Source organism: Acanthopagrus latus, chromosome 9, assembly GCF_904848185.1.
Source record: "Acanthopagrus latus isolate v.2019 chromosome 9, fAcaLat1.1, whole genome shotgun sequence".
NCBI lineage: Eukaryota > Metazoa > Chordata > Actinopteri > Spariformes > Sparidae > Acanthopagrus > Acanthopagrus latus.
The window spans coordinates 13,912,931-13,936,062 of record NC_051047.1 but is presented as its reverse complement, the minus strand read 5'-3'; the positions used below and the strand labels follow the sequence as shown (position 1 = coordinate 13,936,062).

At 44.6% G+C, this 23,132-nt stretch overlaps 1 protein-coding gene across 1 annotated transcript; it reads right to left on the bottom strand.

The window, feature by feature from the left end:
- Positions 1 to 5,788: 5,788 nt before the first annotated feature.
- Positions 5,789 to 22,309, bottom strand: LOC119025463 (ras-related protein Rap-2a). The gene is made up of 2 exons (XM_037109032.1): positions 21,013 to 22,309; positions 5,789 to 7,497 (listed from the first exon to the last, which is right to left on the bottom strand). Exons 1-2 carry the CDS (start codon positions 21,324 to 21,326, stop codon positions 7,260 to 7,262), a joined length of 552 nt encoding a protein of 183 aa, XP_036964927.1. The 5' UTR covers positions 21,327 to 22,309; the 3' UTR covers positions 5,789 to 7,259.
- Positions 22,310 to 23,132: the final 823 nt, after the last annotated feature.

Here is a 23,132-nt window from a genome sequence, read left to right as displayed (position 1 = left end):
CACCAGTTTCAGGCAGTTTATGTGTGGAATTGTTGTTATTTTGCTTCCTGGAGTCTGCACTGGTTGCTGGGCCACTGGCATACATTTGACTGCTTTACATACAAAACAATGTATTATACTCTACAATAGAATGATCATATATTTTAATGAAAAAAACGACTTTACCTAACTACTGATGATTAAATGTACTGTGCTGCCACATACACACAAAATGCGAAAAAAAGGTTCTTGCAACATAAAAATATCTCTTCAAAAACCCCATAGAAAAACACAAGTCTTACTAGGAGTCCCAGTTACTTCAGCTCATCGACACACTTATTCATCAACCAGTTTCACTGGAACTATTTTCAATCTCTGCTTCATGTTTCTACTTCCACCGCTTGTTATCTGCACCACAATTAGTGCCATATAATAATGTATATTGATTTGGTTGCACTCACCCTTTAAATGCCTGTAGCTGATGGTTGTATGAAAAATGTTTTTTTTTTTTCCCTCGTTGTTCGTACAGATCGTCCTCCACCCCCCCCCCCCCCCCCCCCCCACACACACACACACACACACACACACACACACTCTTCTGTTACAGCTGCAAATTAGACTGTGAAATTGACAACTCATGTGTTGCCATCTGGTTGCCATGACACCTAGTTATTAGGCCTTGTGACAGTCCTGGCTCGGCTTGTTTGTTCCATCTTCCCCCTCCTGCACATCAACATTGTTTCCAATATAAAAAAAAGGGCACAAAACATTGTTGGGGGGGGGGGGGGGGGTTGAGAGTGTGGGCTGATAACAGCTCGGTTATCTTCAGCGGTGGTGGCTTCGAGCTAAGCGTACGGCACGGCGCAGGCAGTGAATACGCCATGTCAGTCACGAGCACATCTTCCAGTGCTCCTATATCAGACAGGGAGCGAGCATCATTAGCAGCAGGTCGTTGAGGATACATGAGGACAATCTAAGAATCCACCGACAAAGGAAAATATGACCACTGACTGTCAAATCTCTCCTTTTTTTTTTTACATCTTTTTACATTGATTTCCACACTTCGTCCAGAGACAAAAGCCACATTTCACACACTCCAGCCTCTGTCTGGAGCACATTCAGACTTTAATGCTCCATCGATCAGTGAGATGATTAAAGCAATCTAAAGCCTCCTTTGTTAGGGTCTGTGCATTGGAATTCCCTTCATCCTCAGGGCGACAGCCTCATGAACTCGTGGAGTTAAAAGTGAACGGGGCAGACATGGCCTTTTTTTTTGTCATGGGCTGCCGTATCCCACACAGAAACCCCGGGGGACTTTGCTGCAGTCTGAGAGCAATGGGGGTGGTGGCGTGACTCATGCAGCCCCCACCCTTCCCCTCCCCCCCCCTTTCATCCTGACATTTGACATACTGATATAGAGGATCTCAGCTGGAACAAACACGGCGTGTTGTGTCACAGCTGCGACGTCTGTGCCTCTGAGCTCGTGTCTCGCAGAGCCGAGAACAGGTAACAATGAGTCAGCGCCTATTTAATTCATACACCTACGCCGAGCAACTCAGGGGGCTGTATTCAAGCTGATTTTATTTTTCTTTTCCAGTCTGTTCTCTTCCCCCCCCCCCCCACCCCCCACTGAGAATTCAACATCTCAAGCTGCTGCCTACCTCTCCTTGAAAGTCATTCCGGCTTCAACTCTGCAAGGACTTGAGGGAAGAGGGGAACTGGAGTGCACGGTGACATTTTGTGTCCAGGAGAGACAAAGCTGCAAAACGACTATTAGGCCGACTCCACTGGCGATCCATTCTCATTAGACCTCTTCCAGCAGACAACGAGGATATTAAGCTGCACTTGACTATATGTTACCACAAACACAAATGATGCTGTGAGTGATGCCAGAGGGATGCTGCTCCCTAATGAACCCCATCCGGTCCTTTCGGCCCTCCGCCCTGTCTCATCGAGGTGGATAAAGCACCTCCGTGAGCGCCACCACACGGGCCTCACTCGCCCCCGTCCTCGCATTAGTTAGCTGGAGGTGGATGTTGACAAGCGCCTCAGAGGAGATGCCGGCACACTCTTCCCCCGGATCTATTAACAGGCGATTCCCCCAGCAGGCCACTTTCAGTCCGCATCACTGATTCAAAACAGCGTCTAAAATTAGTCGCGAGGCAAAACAAGAGTAAGGGAGAACTGATAACGCAGAGGAGCCGGTCGCTTGTAATAATCTCTTGTAAACCATTTCGTCTTGAAATTCAATGTTTGGTTGCTCGACCTCTCTGACACGAGGGATTTAATGCAAATCCATGTTTTCCAAAATGGAAGGATTTGTTCAGAAATACATCCTTTATTTACTATCGAGTGTAAGGCTCTGTTATTATTATTGTTTTATTGCATGCTACCCTGCAAAGCACACTGTAACTTTCCCAAATAAAAGTTGCTGTCATTCATCAGATACTGTAACCTGAATTTCAGTTCTAGAAATGTTTAAATAAAAGCAGGATCATCACTTTTGATTCAGTATATTAGAATGTACTGTATATAATACTCCATATATTAGTGTCTGTCTGCAAAGTCAGAATGCATAAAAAAAAGTATCCTGACTCAAAAATTAAAGGATAAATTCACCCATTAATGAAAATGAAGTAGATAGGGAGTTGTTTCATTTTAAAATGAGTCCCCATCTACTTCAGTTCTTGAGGAGAATGTTTTCATGCTGTACACTCGACCTTAATCAGCACGAGGGTGAGCAGACCCTGACTGAATTTTCATTTCAACTTCAACTACTTTTAACATCTTGTGAGTTAACTCTTGATAAATTGTAATGAAATTCCCTCCTTCGCGTCAAAGTGTTGAAGCTGAACTAAATATTCTGAGACTGAGAGCTGTCTGGTTGTTCTCGTTTGTACAAGCTGGCTTCTGTCTGCCTATTTATGTTCCTTAGAGAAATGTACTCACGAGATCAATCGGGATTTACTGTCCATATTCTGAGCCAAACAAGTACCTAGAATTGGAGTGGAATTGTTATTTTGTTGACGATAATCCTTTTGCCACAGTAGACCTCTCAAAGCCTCAGGAACTGTAGACCCTGAATGCTTACAAAGTAGTCGTTTTATCACTGGTACAAGCTTTTGACAGGGCTTTGCCGAGCGCCGCAGAGGCTTGGAAAAAAAAAAGAAAAAGATCCAAACAAACGCTGGTGCAAAGAAACAGCTGCCAAATTCCCCTGCTGTTTGTCTTAAGCACCAGTAGCCATCTCCAGTGACTGAAGTATACTGACATACTCGGACCAGGCTGAGCCCAAAAGAAAACACGGCTAAAAGCATGATGCAAGATGCCGTGGCTCAATCTTGCTGCGACAAAGTGACTCTGTTTTGCACCTTTCTTTAGCTGGACATCCCTGAATAGACACAAAATTCATCAAGAGGACAACTAGTTAACTGGATAACTGGTTGAGCCGCCTGAAGGAGGAGGTTAGCAAGAACTTCCTCCTGAACCACCTCGTCCTCCTGACCATAAGTCGACGGGAAGGCTCGGCAAAGTGCCGAACGGTAGAACTGTGAGGGGAGGTTCGGTGATGGAGTTGATGGATCGAGGAAGCATCTGAGGGAAACGCCTCGCCGTGTCCTCTGGATGCTGTGGCCAGCAGTTCAGACAGCATCTACCATCTGACGCAGCCATGTGCCAGAACAACTGAAGCTGGAGTGGGTGCAAGGGTGAGGGCTGAACATACGTGAAGTTTTTAAAGAAGCGGTTTACAGTCAGCTGACTGATCTCCGTGTGCCCTCTTGTGTAACATGAAGGCTAGTTAGTCACGGTTGGGTTATAGCAGCTTGTGTTTTTTACAAAGCAGCCTAAGTACTGTAGGTGATAATGCCGCTTAATGTGTTTCACTTCTTTCATCAGGCTGACGCTGTTCATGTTAGCCATGTTGGCTCAAAGTAACACATGCAGCGTAGAAACAGTCAGCTGAAAGTGATGGACAAAGAGGTAAAAGTAAATAGTTTAAATAGTAGTAGATAATAATTCACATAAAAATGGGCTAATGGACAAATGGTAGTTTCACAGCAATAGCCGTCAGGATAAGAGCGTACTGTTGCTCACTGCAGGCCGGCTGAACTTGCTACTCTTTGCTGGAGCTAACGTCGGCTGCAGCAACTAGCTGCCATTAGCAAATAGTTGAAGAATATATTGTTTCTTCTCTTAGTTTGTTTACTTATTAGACTAAGCTGCTTTAACATCTTGGAGCTGAGACTATGGAGGCTTGCAAACTATTTCCCCATGTCGTACAGAGCTGGTGTTCAGAGGGGCTAGCTGGTTAGTAAGCTAACTTCAGTAGAATTCTCTGCAACACACTTGATAGATGACATTGACATTACGTCAACACTGTTGTTTTTTCACTCTGTTGATAATGGTAGTTCACTTTTTGGATGATTTTAACTAAAAATTCTGACCACCGATGCTCCTTTAATGCTTGTATACTTGTAACTAGCTAGCTAGCCATTTTTTCAAAATTATTCTTGGATTGGAAATCTTTTTTCAGTACTTTGGGAAACACCACACTTATTTCCGAAACAAAAGTGGGACGTCGGCAGCAATCAGTCCGGAACCAGGCTAGAAAACCTCTAGTATGAGGTCATCTTGGATCGGAAGAGGTTTGGCAGGGATTAAGGCTTCTCGTGAAGTGGGGAGATCCGCGCTGTCGGAGCCTCACAGCGGTCTTCAGGGCGGATTAGACGAAGCCGTGCCCAGAATGAGTCCCACCAAACAGGAGGAGGCACCCTCCAGTCTTGACGACCTGGAGATTCAAGCAGCATGCCGAACTCTAGATATAACAGATCAGATGGGGATTAGCCGAGTCTGTGAGACCCAGGCAGGCAGCACAGCACCAGACATGTCGGCGGATACAAGGTTATCCTGATCCACAATACTCATCCTTGCATTGTGTTGCTTTTAAAGTCTTTCTGGCACATTTTCATCACCTGAAGCATCACTTCTTTTTAAAAACAGTTGTTGATACACGTATTTTTTTTAGAATCAGTGGGACTCATGCTTGCCGAGGACAGCACTGTCTCTGATGCCAATCGCAAATTAATGTCAAAACACATCTGCTTTCAAATCCATAGATAAGCAGACGTGCCTGGAAAATACCAGAACTTCCTTAAGAATCAACAGGTTTTTATGTTTTTTTCTTTTTCAGGATCCAAGCATTTCAGTAACAGTCGTCTGTGAATCCATGGGTCCACAGAGAACAGGAGCTACTAATACCTAATTCGGCAAATTTGTGTCTCACAGCTGAGTAATGACTACAATGCAACATCTGACTTCCTGTTTACTTTCCCTAAAGCAGGGGCTCCCAACCTTTTTGACATGAGCTTTCATTTTTGGGGGTCAGGAGCATAATGCATAATGCAGCCTAAATTACTGCATTAACTCGTGAGTAACTTGATTTGTGATATGTATTTAAAAAAGGTCATCAGCAGATTTCCTGCACTAAAGCCCCCAAATTATGGCAACTGTAGTTCCAAAATGTAGAGCATGATTATCCCCCATTTCAATGTTAGACTATCTTTTACTATTTTCTTATTGCTATTTTTGACAGTATAAAGACAACACAAAGCAGGGGGAGACTTTGAAAAGCCCTGACTTTTAGGAGAGTGGACCTATAAGTGGATAGGGCCCCTGTGAAATACCAAAACCATGTAAATATAGTCACAAGTAGGAACAGCACAGAAGAATAGCAGTTACATAATAGTTATAAAACGGCATCTCTTTCACGTCACCGATTCTTCATTTCACTCAAACTTGGCAGCCTCAGTCGAGTGTTGAACGCACTTTTATTGTTTAGGTGTCAAATGTAACAGTGTCACCATTCAGAGAGGGAATAAAGAGTAAATGGTCACATAAAAAAATAGAAAATCAACAATGAAAATGGTTACACGGGGAAAGTCTGGCTCCCGTGGCAAGATACTGCAGATGTACAGTTGAGAGTGTCCAGATCCAGACTTGTATGTGTTTGTTTTGCACATTTCCACAGCCTATATTAAGCTCAAACAGTAAGAGTCCTTTTTTTTTTTTCTTTTGTTCACTAGCCATGCATACAGTTGACAGTTCCACATGTGTCGAGTCAGTGTCTTCTCAGGAGCTGGCACTTTTCAATACAAAATATTTACACTACTATTGGTTATTCTTATTATCATCGCCTTCGTTGTTACTATTTGTTACTATAGACTTGAATACTCTGAGCACGGACAGAATGGGATCGGGATGTTGAAACTCGTGAGCACCCCATTTTCATTTTGATACCGGAGGAGAAACGGAAAACGCAAAGTATGACAAATGTTGGCATCTTCACTTTTTAAATGACACCCAGAGAGAGATCGTCTGTAGAGATGTTTCAAACACTGGAAAAGTGAACTCTTTGTCCCATCAGGATGGAGCAGTTAGTTATATTGTTACGCGGCAATCTGCTGGCAGAGTCTCCCGGTGGAGGGAAAACAAAACATCACACGATATTCGAAAAGACTCTGCTTACGTTTCCTGTTGTATCTCAAAATAGGAAAGGAGACGACTGCATCGATGTTTCAATAAAGACACTGACTTATCAACCGCTTTTTCCTCTCCATTCCTTATATATGAAAACGGAGGTGCTTTCAGGGCACCTCTTTGGTTCAGCCCTGTTGTGATGAGTAGAAAAAAAAACAACCACCGCACAAAATGAGCTGGGAGGAGGGTTGTACATACTGCAAATCAAATACTCCTGAATGTTTTAAAACAACTTGATCAGAAATCTGCGATTGGATACTTGGTCATGGTAACAAAGAAAAAAAAATGAATCTCGTCATTCTGTGCAAAACAAAACCAGGAGAAAACATGTTTTTACACGTTTATAGCAGACTGTAGAGCAACCTAAAGAGTAAAGATCCTGATTCTGTGATTGCTGATGATTTTCCCCATGACCTCGAAAAGGATAAAACCGACCCAAACAACAAAAGGGAGAGTAACATAAGGCATGGGGGGGCACGCTTGCTTTTGTCAATTTCTCTCACGGCAAATTCCTAGCATTCCTTGTTCAAAATGTATTCATGACTCACATGTCGTTATTAATAATCTTGTCGCTGCTGATTTTTCCGCTCAATACAGTTCAAAATCCATCGTGTTCAACCATGAATTTGTCTTCCGTTTAATTGGCATGTGCATGTATTTGTGTGTCTAAGTGTGTATCTCTCTGCTGAGGCCTCCTCTAAAGTGGACCTGGCTCCCGGACTGTTCCTTGGAGGCCCATGGGGCTATTGTATATTGCAAGAGGAGCAGCAGGGGTCATCCTTGTCCGGCTGGGCGGCGTAGTCCATCTGCCGAACGATCTCAGCGAACAGTTCGTCTACCATGGTTTTGCTCTTGGCCGACGTCTCCATGAACGGGCAGCCCCACTCCTCTGCGAGGGCCTGGCCTTCGCTGGACGACACCTCCCGCTCGCTCTCCAGGTCAACCTTGTTCCCCACCAGGATCACAGGAACCTTCTCGTACCTGAGGACACACACAGACGCACGCGTGAGAATACTCGACAAAAAACGCACGCCGAGGAGGCAATCAGTGGGTTTTGTGTTCTCATATTTTCTTTCAGTACTGGTTTGAAAAGACGGTCAATTATGCTTTCAGAACTTGGTATTAGCACATTCTTAAGGCTTCAAAAGGTTTTAATTGCACCACTGACTAAGACCTTTGCTCTTGGCATGTGAAAATCATTTACTTAGTGCAGCTATTTAATTATCTATAATCCATAAATTCCACTTCGTGTAGCAGCCAAATTGAAATATGACCTGATTTAACATGAGGTCATTCAACACTCTTTCTTTCAGTGGCAACAACAGACAACCTAACCTCATTCATTCGTTTTCCTGTTGAAGGAAGGCGGGCAGCATGGGGCAAAGTCAGGGAAGCATCCTGACTGGAGCTACTGTAGACACATGACAGGGCAATGTGGCGGACTCCGCCTTTGATTTGTTATCAAAGGACTTATTCTAAAGTAAGCGGAACAATATAATATAATCCAATGCGTCATTAATTTTAATATTTATAATGAAATCTCATCGAATTAGCTTTTGTTGAGCGAAATCCTCTATTTTAAAATGTGTGTTCAAGTATTCCAGATCCAATGTTATGACCAAATCAATAAAACAAAATAACAGCTAACTAGCTCAGGGCAGCTACAGTTAGCAGCCTTTAGCTGTTCCTCCAGCAACATGGACATTTAATTAGAAAGTAAACTCAAGATACCATCCTGTCATCTGCACTTCTCTCTCCGTGGTTTATGTAGCATATTTAATTACAAGGAAACTGTCATCTCATGTCTGTCTTTGCTGAGTACCAGTACTTAAGAGTTTAAAAAGGTCACAGATGAATCCAGTGAAACTGGACAACATGTCAACTGAGCACTGACACACAGTACGTATATTTCTGCTTTGCATAACGGAGGCAGAAGTCCATGACAGCCCTGAGCTGATACACAAAGCAAATGGAGCTCATTATTGCCATGGTATTGGTATTGGGTCATAGCGCAGTGACAAACTAACATTCTAACCTGATGATGTTGCTTTATGAAATGTCAAAATATGACCAAAGCTATTAAAATTCATCCTGAGTGGGATATGCATCAGATGTAATTGTAATCCATCCAGCAGTTATCAAGATACTTCACTCAGAAAACTGTCAACTGTCAACCTCATCACGATGCCAAGACAACTCAAGGGATCGCCAAAGTCGTTAGGGGAGTCATTCCCCGGGGACCATGAACGTCCACACAAACTGTCATCCTCACGCAGCAAACCTTTGGATGACACGCAAGCTTTAGAAATGCTACTCGAATTATTAGATTGATTCGAGGGACTCTGGCACGCAGTCAGGAAGTCGTTTGTGCTTTCTCATAACCATCTCTCCTTCTCACGTCTACTCTCACTTTGTATTACTGAAAGCACTTTCTGGAGTTCTTCTGCAGCAGGAAGCGACTGTGTCTGAAATGTGCGAGTACATAATATCTGCCTGAAAATCAATTAAAGCCTGACTGTCGAGTTGAAAGCATCCAGATGTTTCCCGGCGACAATCTGTCCGCGCAACAAACAAAGCGAAAACTAATTTTGTTCGTAATTGCAAACACAATTGTAGGTAAGAAAGTTCAGGTCTCAGCAAACACGGATTTGACTGATTTATCGGTTGTTTCTGAAAACATCTGTTTCCCCACAAGCACATGAGGAAAATAAGCCTGGCTTTTTCAAAACACGTGTTTTCAGAATAGCTCAGCTGGCTGTGCGACGTGGGCTTGTTGTGGGTGGATGGCTAAATCTGACAGAAAACGATGTGTTTCTGCTTCGGCACAAGCGTGGTCTTTGACTGTGGGCGGAAGCTTTTCACACAAGGAACCAGGGCAGCACCTTCTTGCCGTGGGGCGATAACCACTCAACCTCCATGCCAGCCCACCCTGCCCCATGTAGGGACCGAGCCCGAAGCCTGACCCAGTAGAGAACAGGAAATGGGCAGTATATCTCCGACCCCTGAGGGGAGGAAGTGGCCATAATCCTTTGAGCTGTGAACTCCCTGTCATGCTGCCCGAGCACACCATGCCACTGTGGAACTGGACTACTTAGTGGACACCCGGAAGAGATGCTCGCTTCAATTAAATAGGCTACAGCCCTATAATTATCAAGAGGAGCGACTCTGACGCAGTTTCACCAATATAATCGCCACATCAGCTTTGATATTGGGGGACATGTCGGGCGTCTCAGGCAGTCTGTACAAATCAGAGGCGATAACAAAGATCAAAAACATCAGAGGGACAGCAGATTCACTTCCTCTGGTAAACAACAGGTTATTTCTTTCATCCTTATCTGTCTGTGGGAGGGAGCCTTTTTTCTCCATCTGTCGGACCGGTCGTCTGAGCGGGGTTTAAATGTCTGTGTTCGTTACACCGAGCGGTGTCGTCGTCGTCATCACCATCTGACCAGAGTCATGCACCCGAACACCCGTCAACATCATTAGGGTTTGCAAAAGCCGTCCTCGCTCCATGAAATATACATGCTTCTAAATTATTAAACGGGAAAAAAAATCCTCCTCATCCTTGATTGCTATGGTAACAGGTACGTGAGGAAACGCTAACAAACGCTGGAGAGACGGGAAGACGGCAGAGGCGGCTGCTATGTTACTTTACCAAGTGGAGCGTCTCTCAGAGGTCCAGGGGCTGCAGGTTTCAGCTTTAAATACGTTTCAACATGCAGAGAACAGGAAGCCCACTTTGATCTACCCCATGAATACATTATCCAGAGTGAACTTTAATCTCGACTGTCCTGCGCTGTTCGCAGGAACGGCTCGCCAGCCGAGGAGAGCTTCCAGGATTAAAGAGAAGATCTTACGAGGTTGGCCGGTGTGTCGCCAAGAAAGTGATAGTGTTCCTACGAGCTCAGAGGCATCCCGAATGAGGAACTGCAGCTTATGCCTCTCAGCATCAGCGCTCAGGTCTCATTCACTGCATTCCTGGTGTCAAAAGAAAAAAACAAAACAAAAAAAACAGCAAGGCCATTATTTAACTAGTTTGGACCACATCTCAGTGGGGATAGGCAGTTCTTGCCTTAAACCTTAAATTCCCTTTCCCACCTTCACCAGAAAAATCCTAAACATAGTTGTGGGTGAGCAGACTGAAAGGCGGGACCTTATAGCTGCCACGGGGGGTTCAGTGTTTAGTTTGGGGTAACGTTGCCATTTAAGTGTCTTTTTTCTGCCCCAGGCTGTGGTTTAGGCTCAAATCTCCTGCTTTAAATCCCTCACAGCGGACTACCATCTTAAATATTATCTACCATTATACTCTGGTTCATACCAGTTCTCACTCTCTCTTTCCACAAATTCTACTTTCTCCAGAAAAAACACAGTTTGTGATAGTTACTGCCTGAGCTCTGTGTATGGAATCTAACTCCCCAAGAGAGCAAAAATGCAAGTGCCAATTATCACTATTATCAGTGATGTACTAAGAGGGCTCCGTGATTACTTTCACTATCAATCAATGCAGCAATCTGTTTACTTGTACCTGTATTAATTGGTTCATTGTTTGATCCATACAGGGGTTAAATTAGAATTTATTATGGGGGTTCTGAGGAGAGGGACGGATTTTTTTTTACATTTAGAAAATGAACTATAGTATCGTGGTTGTCCCGAAACAGCGGGTGGAGCCTAACTAAAGTCGTTCCATTAAGGTCAAATCAAACACCGGAGTGTGCTGCGTGCTCTTGTCTTTTAACCATCATGGAGGACCTAACAGCCATATGCATGTTATGTAGCTCATTTGGGCCTCATCATAACACGTGCAGCACAAAGACATCTGGCACCAAAGGAGAGGGTCTATATATAGTCGTAATAACAGAGGAGGGAACCGGCGTTCCCAGGAGGTGTGAGACGGTGGCTGCCACGGATACCGAGGCTCCCAGGGCCTCAGCACGAAGGGTGTTGGCCGCACTGTGTCTGGACCCAACGGTGGCTTACGCAAGGAACCGAGGCTTGTTCGAAACACAGAACACAGTAAAAAGTGGTTTACACGCTTCAGTCACGAGCCTCAAAAGACAAATGAATAGCTGAGCCTGGTTGTGTTTTGTGCTGTGACACAAACAACACGAATGGCATGTCACGCTTTAGCCCTGCAGCTTGTGAGCTTGACGGCGCCCGCAACGGTGCACTCCAGCTGCAAACACCCATTGGAGCGCGCCCCAGACACACCTTATCTATAATGCATGATGCATCAACTCAGACAAGCCTTGCTTGACGGACGGACGGTGGAAGCCGGCGGCCATAGAGTCTCTGGATTTGACTCTGGCCGGCATTGTCAGGATGAGGGAGGAAAAACCAATGGCCTCCCAATGGCCCTTTTGAGGAGGGGTCTTCAGTTCTGTCAGAAGTCGACTGAGTCAGAGAGCAGCAATAAGCTCCTCTCTCCCGCCACAGCATCAGGGCAGGGAAAGAATTTAATCAGGAGTAAATATCTGGGGAGACTTTGGTAAACACGCCATGACAAGCTTGAAGATTTTCTGCTTTTTTTTTGAAGGAATGAAAGACAAAAAAACCAACAAAAACAACAACAAAAAAACAAACAATCGGGGATACTGCTGAACATTCCATCTGGATTCTCTCCAGGTTGTGAAAACGAAATCTCTGCCTCCCCTTTCCTCCAGACTGATGCTGACTGTGGCCAAGACATGTCAAAATGGGAAAGATAAACGAGTATTGTATTTGACAGACAGTGCGGGCCAGCCATCCTTGGATCTGAGCTATTACAGCAATAACACGGCATGCTACCAGCTCCCTGCGGTAATCATGCCATTTGAGATGAATTCCTCTTACGTCCTCTGAAATGCAAAGTGCCGTTTATCAGTACATAAACAGTGCTAAGAAGGGGAGAAGCAAGCTTTGAACAGTTCAGAGAATCATTTATACGTTTTACCACAACAAAATGTGATGTAAATGTCACAGTCACCTTCTCCTCTCATGTCTAGACTGAGATATTATAGAGGATATTATTCCAGAGTCAACACTCGAGGTACAAGCCTGATGTCAGAAGGACGCCTAAAAGGTACAATATGTAAGAATTTTAGTTGAAAACTGTCAACAGTCACTGAAGTAAGCATGCTAAACAGCTAGCCCTGGCTAGCAAGACTCACTCACCAAAACTCCCTTGGTGCTCGGAGCTCCCGGTCCACACCACTAGATGCACGGCTAACCAAGCTAATTAGATAACAGCAGTTCTAGTTAGCAGCAGTTAGCGGTTACTGCCCCCTCCTTGTTTTGAGTATGAATTTGATAGGTGGCCAAAATATTGTACCTTTAACTAAAATTATCAACAAAAAAGCAAATGTTGACTTTAGATCAAAGATGTCTATGTGTCGTTGCAGAGATATCTATTGTTATTTATAATGTACAATTTGTTATTTGTAAGTTATTATGCCAACCAGCTAGCCCGTTATTATTTTTCACTTCAAGAGGTGATAGTCAGACAGCCAACGGCACCAACCCTCCCCCGGTGCTCTGAGCTCCGAGTCCCGGCAGATGCAGCTAGGGGGCCATCCACATGGAAACTCTTTTTTGTGTAAACGCACATGTTTTGCATCGTTTTGGCCGATCGTACACATGGATCCTGTAAACGCAGTGCTTGTAAATGCACTTTTTTGAAACCTGGTTTCAAAAACGCCACCCTTGCGTTCTCGTTTGGACAGCGAATCAGCATACTTTGTGTATCGATGACGCAATCGCCCCACCTCTCGACCTCTAGCCTTCGACCTCTTAACCCCACAGCGTCTCATAACAACAACAACAACAACAACAGCAATGGTAGACTACATGCTTGCGTTTGTGCTGCAGAAGATACTGAGCCTATTAGGTTTACTAGGGCAAAAATATTATGCTCCTCTGCCACTATGCTGAGCAAAAAAGGATTATGGACAACCGCATATGCCACATTATTTTAGAGCCACCGCGAAGGGGTTCATTCTTCTATTGTCTGTTTGTATACAGCAGGGGTCACCAACCTTTTTAAAACTGAGAGCTACTTCATGGGTACTGAGTCATACGAAGGGCTGCCAGTTTGATACACTCTTCTGAAATAACAAATTTGCTCAGTTTGCCTTTAGTTATATATGATAATTAATGATTAATGATACTCATCTATGTGAAGACACTGATCACATTAATGATTTCTCACAATAATTATCAACAATGACATAACAAGGTGGGAAACAGACAATATCAATATTCAATTTTCAGTTTTAGAACAGGCCTGAGGGCTACTCATGTGGTCCTTGGGGGCTACCTGGTGCCCGTGGGCACCGTGTTGGTGACCCCTGGTATACAGTGTGCAAGCTTTATGTGCATGCTCTGTCTCTTCTTCTCTGTTTTTGGTGAATTTCAAGCGCCACCTATAGGCGTGGAATAGGAACTAAAGAGCGTTGAGTCGTTTAGAATGGATCCATTTGGATGCAAATATTCTTGAAACAATGCCAAGGAAGACAGGGGAGAAAAAAAATTATTTTGGTACGTGCGGACAAGGCCTAATACGACCACTAGCTGCACGGCTAACTAAGCTTACTAGTTAAGATTCCATTTGCTTGGAGTATGAATGTGACAGGTGAGTAATTCTTACACATTAGTAATGCTTGATGATGGACAACGTACTTCAGCATGTGAAGTAAAATTTGCAAACTTTGCTTGGTTGGATCAGGCCATAAAAAAGTGAAGCGCTCTTGTACTCTTGCTCTTTGAGAACATTTAGATATTCACTCACTGAAAGACTTGGTTAAGACCATAACAAAAGATGCAAACCACTTATGCACACACAACTTGTTGCCTGGCTGTTTTCATAATTGCTTGTTGTTTTCTTCTCTGTGATTATCCATGACTGCAGCTGACAAGTCCCCTCCAGTTTGCAATGGCCCTCCATAAGAATAGGGACAGCTCAGTGGCATTTTGTCACCAGCTGCCAAACACTGTTTGAGTGCAGCCCACCGTCTGACATCATTCCTGCTCTTTGTGAGTAGCTCTGTGGTTAGGAACTGCACTTTTGGAGGTAAATGTTCAGTCTGAAGCATTGATGAGAAGTGAAATGTGACGAACGGAACAAAAGAAGATACACTGTGAGTAAAATGATTTAATTTGTTTTACGACTGGAGCTGCAGCATTTAATCGATTAGTTTTCAACTACTATATTTAAAGAAAGCGCAAAAGTCTCTGATTCCATCTGTTTTGACAGTAAACAGATTGCCTTTGATTTGACTGAGGACAAAACAAAACATCTGCAGATGCCATCTTGGGATTAAGTAGACACTGATCGACATTTTACACTGTCAATCATTGCATCAGACACACTATTTCTACACATGGTCAGTTTATGTCATGACCTGGTGAAAACAAACATATATAATATTACAGGAAGTATGACGTCCAGGATTCTTTTTGAAAAAGCAACAATAAATTGCTGGCATACCTCTTTAAATGCCAATCAATGTAACATCCACAGTTTCCTATGTTTGATCCACTGTTGCTTTCAGTGCAACAAATGCCTATTCACTGTGTTTTCAAGAGACTGCCCATAGAGCACCAACTCTTGGGAATCATCATGGCTCACTGAGGGCTTGTGCTCTCCATTAAGGGTGATAGGATGGCGCCTTGTGCTGGAGTGTAACATACTATACAATATAATGCGTACAGTCAGCGTGCTGGAGAAGCTGTCAGCCTCGCTGCAGATGATCACTAACTTCCTGTGAGTTGGTCGTTGCCACAGTGGCTGCTGGGAGCAACAGAGATGTTAACATTCTTTATCAAAAAGGATTTTTATGTTTAAAGTGGATGGCTCACTGTTTTGCTCCTGGGTGTGCTTCTCCAGGCTTCAGTCTATTCACTCAACCGAGACGCAGTTTATTGTAACTTATATATTATAACGTAATAAAGCAAATTCTACCCTGGATTCGATATGGTTGTCTGGCCTTTCTTCCCAACATATGCTTAAGATTCCTATAGATTTGCCAATGGCTCTATGAGGCTTAAACACACCGAGTCTTGAGCTGAATGGTCACACAAGCATGGCGACTTACTCATGATGGTGTGCCGTAGAAATTAGTCCCAAGTTAGCATTTCTGCACTCCCGGTTCCCTTGTCTAAAAGTCAGTGGGTTTTGGGTTAATGGCCAATGTGTTTCCTAAAAAAGGCGGTTGCTAACAAGTGGCTAAATAAGACTACAGAGGTTGTCGGGGACATTAAACGCCATCACGTCGCACATGGAGACTCATCTTCTATCTAGTTGGTCTACATAGGCCGACTTCAGCTGCAAACTAATCTAACTGTAACTTTCCAACCTGTAGAATGATCAATGTATATTAAAGTGGACACAGTACGGTATAGTAAGAAGCTTAGGGGTGGCTTGTAACATAACATTAGCTTCTTACTTATGCTGATTGTATTTCTGCTTAAAAAATCATAAAAGTGTTGTCCTTTGTTGAAGATTATCTTGCTAAACAAAACATTAAAGTATCATGAACTTGGGTTTGATACAGAGCTAATTTTCTACAAAAATCCCAGGGCGATGCTAACTTGTGTGTGAGGGGGGATGAAGGAGTATGCCATCCCCCTTGTTGAGAAAGCACAGGAGCGGATGGGGTCGTTTACATTTGTATAACCCACCTGACTCACTGATCCTTACTGGCTGAGTGTGCACGTCATAATCTATGGCCTTCAAAACCAGAAGATCCAAATGAGTAAATCCCCCTGTTAAACATTAACAAATGGCCTGGACCACAAAACATCTATATACCAAATTTTGTGCCCGTGTATCCAGAAGATGCCGAGATATTTCACAGGACATTAAAAAAAAACAAAAAAAAACTGTGACCCACTGTGGAGCAAGAGAAAAGGTCAGGGGATCACCAAAGTCATTAGCATTCATCCTCAGGGGACTTTGTGTACAAAATCTTGGCACGTCCCTCCAGTACTTGCTGAGATATTTCAGTCTGGACCAAAGTGGAGAACCAACCGCCAACCCGAGAGCTATGTCACTGCAGATACAAATGGTACGTCTTTGGGAGGTAAATAAAACATGGGTTTCTCTCACTTATCCCAGCCACCCTATCCAAAGTAGTGAGCCCCAAAACAGAGCAGAAACAGCTTGTTGCATATTCGCAAACCTTTCCTTGAGGGCCTCGAACACGTCATTCTGAAAGCCAAGTCGACTGTTAAGCAATCACCACTGAACTTTCGCTCACTTCTTTTGCCCAGTTTTCACAACAGACAAAGACACGGATGAAAGAGGATCTTTGCTTAGAGAGCTGGGCTGCTGCCGCTCCAACCGTTTATTGATCTCGATCCTTTCAACTAGTTGGCACGCGAGCGAGCCTCGGAGCGATATCGCTGCAGCTTGTACGGAGGCTTCAGCGCACATGCAGCGTGTTTTAGGAAGATGTAGAGGAAAGATATCAACAACGCCGGCGTGCACGACACCGCTGGAGCCTGTAACAGCACAGTTTCTCATGACACCCTCTCCTTCTTCCTCACTGTCCTCTATCCATGGTATGGCCATTTAAATGCTCTGTTAAGTCACAGATCACAATACATCCCTGGTGTATAGTTAACGGCGGCTGAAGTGCGGAGCGATGAGGTCCCTGGCAGACACGAGCAGGCCAGGGTGTAATCGTGTGCACCCGTGGCCTCCGTGCTAAAGCCTGTCCGTGCTGCTAACAGCAGGCACTGATGGATACTGACAGGGTTCAGAGTGAGTGCGACGCACAGCAGCGCCTCTGACCCGAGCGAAGGCTGATACGGTCGTGACGGGTCAGAAGTGTTTTGGCAGTGATGAGAGACAGAAAGGGAGGAGAAGCACCGGCAGTGTGATGTACAGGAAGGGCACAACACTCCTACATACAAAACTCTAATGAAAAAAAAAAAAAAAAATCAGATGGAGACACCTGTTGTCTGAAGTGCTGTGAGGCGCACTGTGATGATTTTCCGCGTTCACTGATTTCCTGCATTTCCCACAATGCCCTTCACCCGGCCTCACGGAACATGTCAGAACTTGTTGCATTTCAGCTTGGGGGTTTTAAAGAGAGAGCAATAAACACAGCACAGCAGGGCCTTTTTTCAGTCAGCAGTTATCTAAAACACAAAATGCTGCGACACTGCGCCGCGTTGCGAGCTGCTCTCTCTCCTCTGTGATGGATTTGTCATCTGTAATTGCTGAAGACTGTTACAAAATGGCAGACCTACAATTAGGTTTTCTCATATATGATGACGGAGTAAAAAACACAAACTCCACAAAGGGATTGGAAATCTGATGTGATGCCAGTGTTGGGAAATATTTAAAATGTTTCAAACAGGGCAAATTTGAAAACGCCTGAAATAAGTCATCACTGATTTACACAGAAAAAAACTTTGTCTTTAAAATCCAGTGTGTTATTACCAAAACTGTCATTAGAATCAGCAAATATCTGATCAAAGAATCATAAAACAAGAGTGATGCCGGATGTGATGGTCACTTGGCTGAGAGACATGACAGTCCCTCGACCAATCACATCTCGATGTCTTTTACAAAATGTGTAATGTCATCGAAAGAAACGACCTGTGCGACCTTTATTCTGTTTCACAGTTCCATCACGCAGGATTAAGAGTTTATCTTTAATATGTTGAATATATTATAATGTTACTATTTTTACCTTCAGCAACAAAAGGAAAACAAGGACTGGACTTTCATGGTTACGGATCTGATAAAGGCTCAACCAACACACATTGTTTTGTTGGTATCATTGTGGAAGTGTCCGGTTTTAGCATTTGTAGTATTTCTACAACCTGTCCGGAGCAAATGTTACAAAAAAAAACGTCTGCAAGTAGGTTTTGAGTGCTTCTTTATCCAATTAAAGCAAATCTGCTCTGATCTTAAAGGGTTATGTAGGAATTGGCCACCTGTCGTTTCATACTCAAAACAAACAGGGGCCACGTATCACCAGAGTAACTGCAAACTGCTGGCAACTGAATCTGTCGTTAGCCAGCTAGCTCAGTTAGCCATGCAGCTAGCAGCTTGGACTGCCACTTAAACCACCAGCACAGGACCTTTGTAACAGGCCAGGGCTAGCTGGTTAGCATTTAGCAGTCATGTTTTCGACATAATGTCAAAGCTAGTTAGCTTCAGGAAGTTAGGACATTTGTTTTTATGTTATTTACCAAACTAACTAAACTTTTACTTAACAAATGAAGAGACGCTGTCTGAGTAATGAAAGACAATATGGATAACCCCATTCAGAACAAACTCTGTTAAAGGTCACACCTTAATACATGAATCAAAGGCATTTTTAACTCCACTGTTTTAACACAACGTGAAGTTTGAACTGTCTACATGAAGCACAGGGCTCTGAAATTACCTGCTGTGTGGGAGTGAGCATACGAAGTGTGATGTTTCTGCGACAGAAAATAAATTGTGCTGTGACAGTGGAGAGCAGCACCGGACTCGGGTGTGAAATCACACCACGGCCAGGCTGCGTCCGCTGTGTGAGCACACGTGTATACATTTACATGTAAACACACACATTTTATAGGAACACGCACACACACATAGACTGAACATACCTCAACACATTCTCAGCTCATATGGGGGGAAACATGTTGACCTCATTCTTTCATGCGGAGCCACAGATTTATAGGATTGTTTATGTGGTGCGTTTGAAAAAGCGGAGATCCAATCGGGTGACTGAGGCAACTAAAAAACTAACGATATTTAAGATGGTTATGTTTCCTTTTGAAGGACAAGTTTACGCAAAAATTTCAATAAAGACATTATCTCGTCATGCTGATGGAAAGTCAGGTGAAGTAGCCCATCGCAAATTTCTGGAGTTTCACAAGCGAAACAGCGTCGCAGCCATCTCCTAAACAACTGACGTAGATGGGGACTTGTTTTGAAGTGTAACAAAAAAAAACAAGTTAAAAGGAAACGTAAACAGGCTCCGTCCAGCCTGTCTGGCAGAATCCAAGTCTCCACAAGCCCCAAGATCCTGGACTGATTTCAAAAAACATCATTTACATCCTTCTTAAAGCTAAAATCTCAACAGTAGTGGCAGAGCTAAAAGTGTTAGCATGACACCGCTAAAGTGGGTGCGTGAGCTCGACTGTGTGTCAAAGATGTAAATAACGTCTTTTTGAAAGAATTTAGAGTTGGATGAGTTGTATGGAACTTTCTGTTTTCTTACATTTTAGAACAAGTCCCCATCTACCGTAGTTCAGTTAAGAGGTTGTGTTTTCACCTATTGGTTGGTTTGTAGGCAGGATCACACAAAAACTACTTAACACATTCCCACGAAACTTGGACGGAGGGTGAGTCTCGGCCCAGAATAGCAACTATTACTTAAAATTCCCCCGACTGTCCATCAGCATGGCAGTGAGTCGACAATGACTAAGTTTTCATTGATGGACGAACTTTTCCTTTAAGTCTCATAGAACGTAACACAAAAACAGCCAACATAAGACAGAAACATAACACTGAAGCAGGATGTAACTGCGCTGTCCTTATGCTGAGAATTATCTAATGTCATTAGCTGTATCAGTAAACAGTGTGAGCTTTAAGCTGCAGCGCTTCAAATATGCATCTTCGTTAGAGCAGCCCTGTCTCTCCGGAGCCGACCGGACTCCCTGCATTGACTGTAACACCTCCGCTGACATGTACAGTGACTGATGGACCCACAGAGCCACAGCCTGGTGTTGTGTGCTGCCTGCGTATAGAACTCAGGAACTGAGCTCACACACAGGCCACAAACACTAACCGTTCAACCGGCAGCAGCTATGACATATTCCAACATCGTGCCATGTCACCAGGTGAGATGCACACTGCTGAGCCGATGGACACCCCGACGGCACAGCCACACAGCCTCAGCCAACCCCCCTTCCACGTATCAATCAGCGGCTCGCTCCTCCAGTGACCTCATATCTGGTTCATCTGTGTAACGGTGCTCAGACATCAGACAATTTCACGCTTTCAATTGTGTCTCCCTTCCTAAAGAGCTTGTGCAGCCTGTTAATTAAAAACATGGCTACTCCTCTGCAGGAGCCGGGGCTCAGTGTCAGAGTGCTCGCCGTGCTCCCTCCAAGCTGTCTGCCCTGGATCCTGGTCATCCCCGGCTGGCCGGGTGTTTCACAGGGGGTTGCAGCGTCCCGAACAGCAGACGCTGAGTGCTGCAGACAGAGGAGCAGCCTGTAGGATGTTATGACTGGAAGACAGACTGGCCTTCAAGGTGCTGATGGGAGGAAAACTGTTGACATCAGAGATGAGGCTACTCTGATTACTTTTTGGAGATGCTGGGGCTGCAGTGTGCACCGTGGGCAAGACCTGCCACACCAAAAGAGAGCAGGCATGGTGTGTCTGCCCTGGAGGTGCACAACATCTCCAGTCAAGCACAGTTCTCAGACCAGGCCCAGGCCTGTCCTCAAACTACACACAGGGCCCGAGAGGCCAGCTGAGGAATAATCTCAACAATCTGGACTTTCACCAACCTTTTCACCCTTATGATCTGATCCCTCATCGGCTTTATGTCCTGGAAGCTCTGCTGGTTGACGAGGCTGTAGACCAGTATGAATCCTTGTCCGTTTTTGATGTAAAGGTCCCGCATGGAGGCGAACTGCTCGGTACCGGCGGTGTCCAGGATCTCCAGCACCGAGGGCGACGAGTCCACCTCGATCTCCTTGCGATAGAAATCCTCTATAGTGGGGTCGTACTTCTCAATGAACGTCCCGGTGACGAACTGCACGGTGAGGGCGGATTTCCCGACCCCGCCGCTGCCCAGGACCACCACTTTGTACTCGCGCATCGCGGATATCAGTCGAGTCGAAACGGTCTCAATCTCCGCGCGTCATTGAAATGAACCCAGAAACTGTTCCCCGCACGAAATCACAGTCACCATCCGTTTCCCATTTTTCTCAACGGGTTGTCAATAATACAAGCCTTCGCTCGCCTGCCGCTCAGCTACGGCGGAGCACAAAGACTCGGTGCCCCAAGATGGATTTCATTGTAGAAATTCCCCCCGTGCAGGCCAGACACTGACAGCTATACGGGCATCCGAGGACCGCGAGTATGTCCGAAATTGTGCACAGGGAGGAGGATCAGATCGCCCGATGATGTGGACCGTGCGGGTTCTCATCTGCTTAGCTCACCACTCTGTCTGCATCAGAAAAGAAAAAAACAAAAAACAAACTTGCTCCATCGAGGACAGCGGGGGGAAAAGACGCTGGCTCCAGCCCCCCTACAATGAAGTGCAGGCGCAACGTTTTCAGGCAGGAGGCCGAGTGGAGGAAAAGCAGCGCACGCTGGAAGCTGTGTCGACACTTGGTTGAAGAAACTTGCGCCTCTTTGTTTCTCTTTCACCATCTCTGGCTTGTCTCCGTCTCCCCCTCGGTCTCCAGCGCGATCCCAGCCGCCATACTCTCGGGTGGAGACCCACGGCCGCCGCGTAACCAGCTGGTCCCCGCTCGGCTCCCGTACCGAGGCAAAGAGGGAAAAAAAAGAAGCCGAAGAAGAAGAAGGGAGAAAAAAAAAAGAAAAAGTCGTCCGGATCCTCCCGCCTCCTCGAGACGGACGTGTGGACCGTCCAACGGCAGCCTCGGCTCGCTGTGGATCTCACGCGAGCCTGAATGGGGACCGCGCGAGGCAGCCAGTCAGAGTCGGCGCTGACGTTTCCGTTCATGTGTTAAAATTCCCATCATTCGGTTGCCCCCCCGGTGACATCAAAAGAGAGCTCGTCCAATCACAGGCGCGGCTCGAGGATGTGTATCCAAGAGGAGGAAAAGGCACCGGATGCTGTTGCTATGGTAACGCTGCATTTTGTTGCTGCTGTCCAAATTTGAGAATGCTGTAAGTAAATAAATAAATAAATGAGGAAGGTATTTATTTATATATACCAGCTGCGTGATCCAAGTAATAACACTGTTTCGTCATATTTTAAATCATTAATTTAAATTAAACTTCGTGGATTTATAAAACATAATTATGGAAAAACATTATGTTTAAGTCGGTACTATTCTGTTCTACTATTCTCACGAGAATGGCATACCTCTGACAAGGCCAACCAGTCCCCTTTTCGGCCACCTGAATACTTCTGTGTCTTCAAAATCCACGCATTATTTCCTGAAATGTTAAAAGAAATGTAGAAAAATGCCCTATCTCGCAATATTGGAGGGAGTGAGAAAAAAAATCCTGTATCAGTCACTTTATCCACACCAACAGTTTAACAGGGGCTATTCTGGGCCGAGACTCATCCTCCATCCAAGTTTCGTGAAAATCTGTTCAGTAGTTTTTGTATGATTCCGCCTACAAACCAACCGATAGGTGAAAATATAACCTCCTCACAGACAAACTAAAACTTGCTAACGCTTCATTTTTAGGGTCTTAAAGGTGCATTATGTAAGAATCACATTCATACTCATTCAGATAAACACCAGAGTAACTGCTAACTGCTGTTAAGTGTGGCAGTGGCCCAGACTGGGAGCTCGGACCACCATGGGGAGTGCAGGACTGTTGGACTGGAACATGCTGTAATTAACTGGTTAGCATGCTAACTTCAGTAAATATCTCTGCAACGCACAATACATAGAGGTCATAATATCAAAACTGTGATTTC

Coding starts and splice junctions, on each gene's coding strand:
- LOC119025463 (XM_037109032.1), bottom strand. CDS start 21,326: ATGCGCGAGTACAAAGTGGTGGTCCTGGGCAGCGGCGGGGTCGGGAAA. Junction 7,498..21,012: donor CAGATCATAAGGGTGAAAAG/GTTGGTGAAAGT, acceptor GTGTGTCCTCAG/GTACGAGAAGGTTCCTGTGA.